Source organism: Prinia subflava, unplaced genomic scaffold, assembly GCF_021018805.1.
Source record: "Prinia subflava isolate CZ2003 ecotype Zambia unplaced genomic scaffold, Cam_Psub_1.2 scaffold_47_NEW, whole genome shotgun sequence".
Taxonomy (NCBI): Eukaryota; Metazoa; Chordata; class Aves; order Passeriformes; family Cisticolidae; genus Prinia; species Prinia subflava.
In genome coordinates, this window is record NW_026961001.1 from 370,260 (window position 1) to 382,133 (window position 11,874).

At 53.7% G+C, this 11,874-nt stretch overlaps 1 protein-coding gene across 1 annotated transcript; it reads right to left on the minus strand.

Annotated features, from left to right (window-relative positions):
- Window positions 1–10,299: 10,299 nt before the first annotated feature.
- Window positions 10,300–11,645, minus strand: LOC134565405 (uncharacterized). Its single transcript, XM_063424980.1, has 2 exons — window positions 11,533–11,645; window positions 10,300–11,164 (listed from the first exon to the last, which is right to left on the minus strand). The coding sequence occupies exons 1-2, from the start codon at window positions 11,545–11,547 to the stop codon at window positions 10,439–10,441; spliced, it is 741 nt and encodes a 246-aa protein (XP_063281050.1). The 5' UTR covers window positions 11,548–11,645; the 3' UTR covers window positions 10,300–10,438.
- Between the last annotated feature and the right edge of the window lie 229 nt (window positions 11,646–11,874).

Sequence of the window (11,874 nt, forward strand, 5' to 3'; positions counted from 1 at the left end):
GAATGTTGAACAAGCAATCTTATAAGTGGATGACAGCAAGAGGCCAGTCTCTTGGAATGACTGAAAGAAAAAGAAGTCCAGGTTTTGAATGCCTCATGTCCTCTATCACTTCTCTGATTATCCTCAAGTCGTGAACAATCTCCAGGAATCAGAGAAGTCTTTTTGTGACTGACAACATCTGGGGAAATCCAGGCATTATTTGTGGGTCTGGCATGGCCTTTTTGTAGTTGTTTGCTCACTAATTTTTTTAGTTGTTCTTTTACCAATTTTTGAGGGAATTCATTTTTTTCTGTTCAAGAGCCCATAGATCTGTCCAAATAGGCTGGTTGGTTTTCCACTATAACTACAGTGTGGCAGGCATCTCTGCGGTTTCCATCAAAAACTCACTTCTATTTTTGCTCCCCACTGGGACATCACGTCTCTCCCCCATAACGTGATGGGTCCCTGCACCATGTGGGGACGGACGGTCGCTGTCTTTCCCTCGGGACCTGTAACAGTAATCATGGATTCACTTTGCATACACACTGTAGCTCCTCCAATCCCTGTGAGAACATGGTCAGGTGGCACCAGATTCCAATCACTCGGCCAAAATGCATCAGAAATCACAGTGACATCTGACCCTGTGTCCAGTGACGACTTTAATGTGAACTGTTCTACCACGGTGTGTCAGAATGCAGGTCAGCTCTGGCTCTTCATTGGTGACACGTTTTACCCAAAGGACATTAGGCGCTCACCAAAGACATGACACATTACATCATCCCATTGTGAGATGCTCCACCCAGTGGGGAGGAGCCAACCATTCCCTACCCAGATGAAATGGGGACACAGGGACCCCAGATCATCCTCTTTTCCACTGGAGTCTCAGAGGAAGACTGGACTCATCTCACCGCCACTGAATCTGTTTACAGGATCATCTCTACTCAAACAGAACCACATCTGTCACTCCAGGAAGATTTATTTGGACTGCTTCCAACACCCTGGCCGACAGGGTGTCAGGTCATATTCCTGACTCCATCAGGGTTTTCTAGGATTTTTGTTTGCTTGGTTATTTTGGTTTGGTTTTTTTTTTTTTAATTACTGCATTTGCATTTCAAGTATTCCTAGTAAAGAACTGTTATTCCTATTCCTATATTTTTGCCTGAAAGCTCCTAGTCGCAAAATTATAATAATTTGGAGGGAGGGGTTTTTACATTCTCCATTCCAAGGGAAACTCCAGTTTTCCCAGACAGATACCTGTCTTCCCAAATCAAGGCAACGCTACATGTATAATGTTAAAATAGCTTTGCTGTAAGGATATAGTTTTTATTGTTTTTACTTAGACGTGGGAGTGGGATAGCTATATATAGTTATGCTTGCAGTTGAACTGTCTGTTTGGTTGGGATAACATCCAGTGAACGTGTGATGAAGAGCCCTGCTACTGATATGCCAAATTATCAGCACCTGCTGTCTGAAGAAAGCATGGACCACAGCCCAAACTGAAGGTGATAATGAAGACACAGCCAAGACACAGCATGCTCTAAAAAGGCGGGCCCAAGGAGGGGCCATGCTAAACAGTTCTTGGAAAAAGATGAATATGCATAATGGTCTATGAATATGCAACAGGCTGATGTAATGAAAAGGTATTTAAGGAATTTCTCCAAGATAGTAGGGGTGTTCTTGGCTGAATGCCAAGCACCTGACCGTTAATCATTTGCTTTATCTCTGTCTTCTATCGTCTTTTTATTAAAACTTCTAAATTTTACCAGCAAAGTGAACCTTATTTTTCACAACGCTTACCACCAAGTCCAGTCTTGGGAAATCTACCACCATCTGCTTGTGTGCCCAGGAATTCTGAGCTCCCCTCCTCTTGTACTGCTGGAGCTGGGCCAGCCCTGTCCCGCCGCTGCCACTTCTTTGGCTGCTTTGAGGCTTTTTCACGATGCTGTAGCCCCACACTGCCCTGCCAGAACATCCAGCAGTTCCAGCTACCACTGATGGAGCTTCTGATTGATCTCATCTGCCAGCCCGGGATTTTCCACTATTCCAGCTTGGTGCTCTCAGAGTCCTGCAGGGGCATTGGGATCAGACTGCCCTGGGCTTTGTGAAGCAAAGGCCCTCGAGGTTCCTGGTTGGGTTGTGTTATTAATGCTGTGGTTGTTGTTGTTTGTTTGCATTGTTATCCGTATCAGTAAAGAACTGTTATTCCTATCCCCATATCTTTGCCTGAGAGCCCCTTAATTTTGAAAATTATAATAATTCGGAGAGTGTCGTGGTGTGTGCTTCTGATGTCCCAGGGTGCACAGCAGCAAGGGGTGCGACACCTTCCCCCCAGGGAGCTCTCACCTCCCCACCCAGGGACTCCGATGCTCTCAGCAGTCACTTTCCGGGGCGCAGAGATGAGACGGTTCTTGGGGTAAACTGAGGAGGTTTATTGAAGGTGTTAACACAAGAAGAACAAAACCCCAAGAACCTCGAGCAGGGCTCTGCCTGTAGGTTTTATGGAAGGGGCGGCACAAAGCAAACAAACAATGAGGGTACACTTAGGGAGGAGTCTAAGGCAGGGAGTACAGAACTCAGTCCAATGAGGATAACAAAGGGAGGGGAACAATACAGGATAGCAAATGATACATTGAGTTAGGGAAGATTGGCGGAGAAGGCTCTGGAAAGAGGGGCAGGGGTGCAGGGGATTGACAACTGGGAAGGGAGGAGATTAGGGAGGGGATAAATGCTTGAGGACCAAAGGGGAAACTTCTTGGGAGTGGCCAGCTGACAAGTAAAGGGATTGACATATAACAACTAGGGTATAGAACATAAAAATAGTGCAAACTGATACAAATGAGAGACAGTGCCTGTCACAAGGAGCGGGGGAGGATAGGTCTAGGGGAGACAAACTGCATATCACACAATGACAACACACAAATGAAATAGAAACCCGGCCAGGAAACACAAAGCAAAAACACACACCACAACAGGAGAGAAGCGGTTTGAATTCTCCATTCCAAGAGAGGCTCTGGCTTTCCCCTGGGGATACCTGTCTTTCAAATTAAGACACCATTCTGTGAGTTAGTTATAATATAAAAGTTAGTGTGTGTGAGCAGATAAGATAAGGCCTGGCGCCGCGGAAGATCTCGGGATTGTAACGGAAAGACAGAAAAACCTCCCCCTCACCCTCGGAGATGTGTAACTAACCTTGAGAACAATGTAGCCCCTCTAAACCCAGTAGTTTTCCACTAACTTTTAACCTCCCCTCCCCTCTGACGTAGTGAAGACCCCTTAGACTATATAATCGCCTGTAAGACCCTAATAAATCGCCATTTGCCGTCCACCACATTGGTGTATGCGTTGTCTGTGGCCCGAGTAGCTTGAGGAGTCAAGCTGCCGTGCTGGCTTTCTGAAACCAGGTCGCCTGCCTTTCCATCGAAAGGCAACATCAGTGGTGCCGAAACCCGGGACAAAAACGCTCGGGAATCGGGGTTTTCACCTGGACAGGAGCAGCGGCCGGGGCGGGACAAAAGGACCCGACCCACGGCGGGGGAGACGTCCCCGGACCAGCGAGGATCATGGAGGCCATCGCGAAGGTCGTGAGTTTGATTCATAAACAGTGGGGAATTAAGTGTAAGCTCAGAGATCTTCAACTTGCTATGGCAAGATTACTAGAGCTTGGGGTGATAGACCGCCCAATAGATATACTCCATTCGGAGGTATGGGAAAAGTGCACGATTGCCCTGGCTAAGGATACGAAAGCCTCGGGCAGTGCCAAAAGTCTCAAAGCGTGGGGAAGAGTCGAGCAGGCTTTGAGCAGGGCGTTAGAGGAACAGGAGACTTGGAGCGCCGCACGCGTGTGTTTGCTAACTGCACCCAAATCGGGAGTGGGCGCCACCACGCAAACGGCATTCGAACGCGATTTGTCCGAGGGCGGGGAGCAGCGGGAGACAGGCGCGCTTCCCCGCTCCCGGAGCCGGAGCCCAGACCCCCCAGGGCCCTTAGAGAATCCCCCGACCCCCCCGCCGAAACCGCCGGGTCCCCCCCCGCCCGCGGAACCTTCCCAAAAAGCCGCGAGTCCCTTGCCCGGCTCTTCGCCGCCGGACGGCATTTCAGAGCCCGAGGCGCGGCAACGCGCGCGGTTCTTCTGGGAGGGATTGGCGGGTGAAGCCAGAGACGCTGAAAGCGCGGCACGGGCGGCACCGCCGCCATACGCGTTTCAAAATGGCGCCGGCGGCCGTGAGGAGGGGCGGGGTCCGGATGCCTTTGGCGGGGAGCCGCGGGTATCCGCTGATACGCATGCGCAGGAGAGAGACGGGGGAGAGGGAGAGAAGCGCACGCTCAGACAGGAGCTGCGGGCTTTGGCTGATGCGTACGTGCGGCAGGAAGGGAGAGGGTGCACGCTCAAAGCGGCGCCGCGGCTCTCCACGGGCACGCATGCGCGGGAGAGTGGCAGAGAGCACCCGCTCAGCCCAGAACAGCGGGCTTTTGCCAACGCGCGTGCGCGGGAGAACAGCAGAGAGCGCATGCCCGATCGGGAGCGGCGCTCGGCGCTGCTTCCATCAGAGGGAGAGACCTCCCCCTGCGGGAGGCAGGGCGAGCCCAGGGGGCGGGAGCGGCACCACCCCCGGAGGGAGGGCCGGGGCCGGAGCCGCACAAAACGGCACCGCAGCCCGGAAGTGCACTGGCAGTCCGCTTCCGACTCTGAGTCCAGCAGCAGCAGCTCCAGCAGCTCGGGAGAGCTGACGGAAGATGGCTGGGACTCAGAAACGGAAAGGGAAAAGCCGCTACGGTTTAAAGCGAAAACGAATAAAGCTTTAGACCATTTCGGAAGGGGTTTACAATGCGAGCCAGCCCAGCTTACTGACTGGGGAAAGATAAAAATAGCTTGTGCTGAATGGGCACCAGCGGCTGCAGTGAAGGTTTTCCCAGTAAGAGTTACGGGGCCAGAGGGAAATCAGCAAAGAACATATACACCGGTAAACCCCAAAGACATACAAACAATCGTAAAAGCAATCTCAGAAAAAGGGTTGAATTCAGCCATGGTCTCCACTCTGGTGGATGGACTTTTTGGCAACTATGACTTGCTCCCTTTTGATATAAAACAAATAAGCCGCATGATATTTGATGGTGCGGGGATGATTGTCTTCAAACAAGAGTGGAAAGACAACTGTACAAATTTATTGGCTCAGTCTTCTGGAGCAGGGCAGCCACTACATGATTCCAGTCTATCCAGGCTGATGGGAAAACATGATACCATGATAACCCCACAGCAACAAGCCACGAACATGCGGGCTGAGGAGGTCAGAGCCACCACCCAAGCTGCTCGAGAGGCTTTTCGAGCTGCATCCCGAGTGGTGGCCAGGCCCTCTCCATGGTCCACCATAAAACAGGGTGAAAGCGAAAGCTTCACTCAGTTCGTGGATCGCCTTCAGGCAGCGGTGGATTCGTCCACCCTGCCCCCAGAGGCGAGAGGCCCCGTAGTAGCTGATTGTCTGCGGCAACAATGTAACTCAATTACCAAAGACATTCTGCGTTCCTTGCCGGCTGGAGCCAGCCTGGCCGACATGGTCAAACATGTAGCAAAAGAGGAGCAGCTGACACCCATCCAGGCAGCTGTCCGCACCCTAACCAGTGCCATGGCATGTTTCAAATGTGGCCAGGCAGGCCACATCGCAGTGAGCTGTCCCCAGCCAGCACAGCCATCCCCGGCGGTGCCCCCGCTCCAAGCCCGTGCGAGAGGGCCCTGCTGGAGCTGTGGGAAGAAGGGGCACCTTGTCAAAGACTGCAAGTCCCGGCCTCAGGGAAACGGGAAAGGGAGGGGGCGTGTGGGCCGCACCCAGCCTCCTCCCGCTGCGAATGCAAGGCGGCCCATCTATGCCAACCCCCAGTGGGGCGGGGAACCATCATACCCCCTGCCCCCACAGGGGACAGCCGGTCTTGCACCCCCCACAGCGACACAATGGCAAGGTTTCACAACACTGCCAGCGACACTCTCGTGTCCACCACCACCGCAAGCCGCACCTGGGGCACAGGGCCAGCAGGGGTCACCCCAGAGCGGGAGCCCTGGGTGGCCTTGGCCATGAAAATCGGGAAGGAGCCCCTAGTGATTTGGGGAACATGCTGCCTTTATGGCAGCCGGGATCCCCACATCATAGGGCTTCCGTTTTGGGGGGACACGGGGTCTGACTGTTCGATAATCCCGCAAGCACACTGGCCTCAACATTGGAAATTTAAAGAAGTACCCCCATTGAGAGGAGTGGGAGGGCAGACCCGGGCGTGGAGAAGCACCCAGTTGGTAGCTATAACACTCCATACAGAAAAAGGACCAGAACAAACTGTGGCAATCTACCCCTACATTTTGCAAAATTCACCACCCTTGATAGGAAGGGATGTCTTTGCCATGTTAGGAGTGAGAATTACAAATTTATCCTGAGGGCCGCTGCCGTGCACCCACCGCTGCCAATCAAACTGACATGGAAATCGTCAGACCCTGTATGGGTTGAGCAGTGGCCCTTGTCAAAGCCTCGAATGGCAGCCTTACTGGAACTGGTCGACCGTGAGCTGCAAAAGGGTCACATAGAACCCTCCACTAGCCCCTGGAATACACCTGTGTTTGTGATCCCCAAAAGGTCTGGAGAAGGCTATCGCCTCGTCCACGACCTCAGGGAAGTGAACAAGACAACCAAATCTATGGGTCCCGTCCAGACACTGCTGCCCATGAACTCAGCCATCCCTCAAGGGCAGCCATGCGCAGTGCTGGACATCAAAGACTGTTTCTTTTCGATACCTCTACACCCTGAGGACAAGGAACGGTTTGCTTTTTCTGTCGTGTTCCCGAACGGCGAGCGACCTAGCCTCCGTTTCCAATGGTGTATGTTACCCCAAGGCTTTGTGGACAGCCCTACGGTATGCCAGATCACCGTGGACAAAGCACTGATGCCAGTCCGACACTCCTATCCTGCTGCAACCATCATTCAGTACATGGACGACATCCTCATCGCTGCACCATCAGCAAGCCAAGTGGATCATTTAGTGTCCACAATCACGGAAACTCTCCAGGCCAACGGTTTTGAGATCGCGAGCGCAAAGATCAAAAGAGGACCCTGCGTGACCTTCCTGGGAGTGGGAATCACAAATTCCTACGTGACCCCTCCCAAGGTAAAGGTCTGCCGAGACATCAAGACGCTCCATGACATGCAGCGACTTGTAGGATCTCTGCAGTGGCTTCGCAACATCATCCTAATCCCTCCCGAGGTCATGGACCCCTTATATGACCTCCTGAAAGGAAAGCACCCCTGGGAACCCAAGGAGCTGACACCACAAGCAGCGAGCTCCCTCGACTTCATCGAACATCAGATGTCTACTGGCACACTGGCCAGGTGGAACCCAGGTGTGTCCCTTGATCTGTACGTCCACTTTACACAGAAGGGAGGAGTGGGAGCACTGGCCCAAGGACCTTCTGAGAAAGCTCAGCCGATCCAGTGGGTGGTCCTCGGAAGACCAGCTCGTGCATTTTCCCCAGGAGTCGAATGCGTCGCCAACATCATCATGAAAGGCAGGAAACTTGCCCTGAAACATCTGGGAATCGAGCCAACAAAAATCCACCTTCCCTTCCGCAAGCAGCTGACCACAGAGTCGACCGCAGCATCGGAACACCTGGCCCTTGCCCTCACTGGCTTCGGAGGAGAAATCTGCTACGCCTCCAGACCACCTTGGACTCAGCTACTGACCATTGTCGACATAGACCTGCCACCAAAGGTCATGGACCGTCCACTGCCAGGACCGACGGTCTTCACAGACGCCTCCTCTGCGACTTCCACTGCAGCGGCAGTGTGGCAGACAGGAGAACAGTGGCATTGTGTCAAAGCATGCGACCCCACACTGTCAGTGCAACAACTGGAAGCAACAGCTGTGGTCTTGGCGTGTGGACTCTTCCAAGATGAGCACCTCAACATCGTAACAGACTCCATATTCGTGGCAAGGCTCTGCCTGGCCATGTCAGGACCAGGTGTGTCGACATCTACAGCAGCCTCAATGCTGGAAGAAGCGCTCTCCTCGCGACAGGGCACCGTGTCTGTCATTCATGTCAACAGCCACAACCCAGTCAAGGGCTTCTTCCAGACCGGCAACGACAAAGCAGACGCTGCAGCAAAGGGAGTGTGGACATTGCAGGAAGCCCGTCAACTGCATGAGTCGCTCCACATCGGAGCCAAAGCACTGGCAAAAAGATGCAGGATCTCGACAGCAGACGCGAAACATGTAGTGGCCACCTGCCCTCATTGCCAGAAGTCACCCCTGTGGACCAGTGGGGTCAACCCAAGAGGTCTCAAGGCCTCAGAAATTTGGCAATCAGACTTTACCTTATGTCAACTGCTGAAGCCTCGAGCATGGCTGGCAGTGACAGTGGACACTTACAGCGGAGTGATTGTAGCCACACAGCACCCCAAAACCAACTCTAAAGCCACAATTCAACACTGGCTAACAGCTATGGCATGGCTTGGTATCCCCAAGCAAATAAAAACTGACAATGGCTCAAATTTCACCTCCAAACCGGTGCAAGATTTCGCCTCAAAGTGGGGCATCACTTTAGTGCAGGGCATTCCATACAATTCTACAGGTCAGGCCATAGTGGAGAGAGCCAACCAAACCCTCAAAGCCAGAATAGAGGTGCTGGCGAAGTCAGAGGGTTTCGCCAATGTCATTCCCCCAGGGGACCAGGCACGGCTGCTGGCAACTGCCTTGCTAGCACTGAATCAGTTCCCCAGGGGAGATGAAACAAACAGTCCTGCACAAAAGCACTGGGCCACTCGAGCACTAGAGGAGGGCCCACAGGTTGTAATTAAAAATGAGCTGGGTGAATGGGAGCAGGGCTGGAGGTTGGTACTCACGGGAAGAGGGTACGCAGCTGTCAAAAGAGAGGGCAGAATCAAGTGGTGTCCACTTAAGTCAATCAAGCCTGATCTTCAGAATGAAACTAATGAAAACTGAGTTTCTATTTGCAGGACATGCTCGTGGGACGCCCCCGTAACGCGTACACCCCTGTTCCAGAGGGAAGTGACGAACCACCAAACACGCCTAGAACGGGCCAACATTCTATTCGTAGAACAGCAACTATTGCTGTGAATGAAACTGTGAACACTGCCAGTCGCGAGATTTGTCTGATCTACCTCGCAAATATTTACTCAAGTTTTTCAAACCTCTTTTTTTATTATTAAGTTACTACTTTGTACCTCATTATAATACTCATATTTTAACTACCTCATTTATTTGTGAGAGGAGGGGGGGAGATGTGTGTGAGCAGATAAGATAAGGCCTGGCGCCGCGGAAGATCTCGGGATTGTAACGGAAAGACAGAAAAACCTCCCCCTCACCCTCGGAGATGTGTAACTAACCTTGAGAACAATGTAGCCCCTCTAAACCCAGTAGTTTTCCACTAACTTTTAACCTCCCCTCCCCTCTGACGTAGTGAAGACCCCTTAGACTATATAATCGCCTGTAAGACCCTAATAAATCGCCATTTGCCGTCCACCACATTGGTGTATGCGTTGTCTGTGGCCCGAGTAGCTTGAGGAGTCAAGCTGCCGTGCTGGCTTTCTGAAACCAGGTCGCCTGCCTTTCCATCGAAAGGCAACAAGTTAGTTACAATAGTTATAATATAAAAGCATTTTAGCATTGCGCAGTCTCTATTTTAATATTTCGCTAAGACCTACAATATAAAATCGATTTATCATGCTGCCGTTTCTGTTGGCTATACGGTGCACACATCAACTGATAGATTATGTTATACCAAAATGCAGCTGAAAGGAATTATAAATTGTACTGTATCAATATCGTTGTGCACAATAACAAAGTGCAAAAGCTGATACGTGAATGTGAAATATTGTATCGTTATTTATATTGTAATTTCCATTGTCATTTATAACCTGGGTCTGCTGCTTCTCCTGCAAGGCACCGAGGGGGCTCATTCACCCCCTGCCCCTGCATCCCAGAGTGTCCCCAGGTGTCTGCAACTGTCCCTGAGCGTCCCTGCGTGTCCCCAGTGATGTCACCCCAGGAATTCCCATCAGTATTTGGAGCAATTCAACTGAAAATTCCCAGAAGATTCCCCAAATTAATCTCAAACACTGCGCAGTGAAGGGGGAGGGAACAAGTGACACCAGCGATGTTCATGGTGATGTCACTGCCCCAGTGATGTCATACCAGTGACATCACTGGCCTCCAGCAGCCTCAGGATGTCCTTGATGGCTTTTTGGCACTGCTCAGACACTGTGAGGTAACCGAGGTCACTGGAAACACCACAGGGACTAAAGAGGAAGTGCTGGAGATCCCCAAGTGTCCCCAGCAGGTGATGCACAGTCAGGCGGGCGCTGGCCTCCCACAGCCGCTCAGCCTCGGCCACCGCGGCCACCAAGGCCTCGGAGACATCGTGGGATGCCTCCTTTGTCACCTTCAGGGTGGCCTCAATGTCCCCGAGTCAGCGCTGCAGCCCCCGGGGGAACATGGTGGCTCTGTCACATGCGGCCACCAAGTGCTCCAGCAGGCCCTGGACCTTCTCCACTCGCAGTCTCCTGGTGGCCGTCCCCACCTGGCTGATGGCCACCATGGCCTCCTCCATGGCCTTGGTGGCTGCTGCCATCGGGGCCTTGTGTGCAGCCACCACCGAGGGCAGGGACACCAGCAGCTGCTGGGCTGCAGCCACCAGGTTGTCCCCAGCTGTCCCCCAGCCAGTGGTCGCACCCCGCAGGTCACCAGCCTGGGCAGTGCTGCTGTCCTCACTGGTGTCCTCGTCAGTGTCCTCATTGGTGCCCTCATCAGTGGTTGTCTTCTCCCAGGTATCGCGGAGCTCCAGGGCCTCCTCGGCCACCCGGAACCAGCTCTTCACGAGCTCATCCACCGACTCCCGCAAGGCTCTGGCTGCAGCTCTCACGTGGACCAAGGTGCCCCATCGGGTGTCCCTGAGGGCAGCCAGAGCTCTGCCCAGCTCGGTGACATCAGGCTGGTACACGGAGGTGACATCGCAGAAGCCCAGGCAGGTGAAATCTGGGTGGCGCAGGGTGTCCCGGAGGGTCCAGGTGAATCTCCTCAGGTCATCGTGCAGGGACGCTGGGTACATGAACAGCCGCTTGATTCTGCATGGCGCGGTCATGGTGGCCACCAGCTCACCCAGGGTGGCCACCACGGCCACCTGCGCCTCCAGCACCTGGGGGGGGACAGGGCAGGTGGTGGGGACCTCATGGCACTATTGGCCTCCTGGGGTGGCCCCTGTGCCCTCCCAGGGTCCCCTTTGTCCCATCCCTGGAGGGCTCAGGTGTCCCCTCTGTCCCTTTGTCAACCCCTGTCCTCTCTGCCACCCCCCTGCCACTCGTTCACTGCCTGCTCATCCCCTCCTGTCACCCCCTGCTGTTCTCCCCCCCTTGCCAACAGCCCGCCACCCTCCATCCCCTCCACCCCTCTGTCACCTCCCCCTTCCTCCCAAGCCCTCCTGTCCCCTTTGCCACCCCCGGCCTCTCCCACCACCTCCTGTGTCCCCCCGGCCCCTCCCGGCCCCCCATGTCAGGATTGTCACACCTCGCAGGACTCCATGGCTGTTGGGGACACTCTGGGGACACTCTGGGGACACGACGGGTGGCGAACAGGACCCGGTGACAGTGGTGGATACAAGGGAAATGTGGCGCGGCCGGGAGGAAACAGGAAGAAGTGACGTCACTGCCCCATTGTCCCCAGAGCAGTCCCCATCCCAGTGCCACCGCCCCAGTGTCACCACAGCAAGGTCCCCAGCCCAGTATCCCCACTTTCACCCCAGTGTCCCCACCCCCATTATCACCGTGCCAATGCCACCACCCCAGTGAGCCATCCCAGGGTCACCCCAGTGTCCCCAGTGCCACCCATGGTATCAGCCCAGTGTCCCCA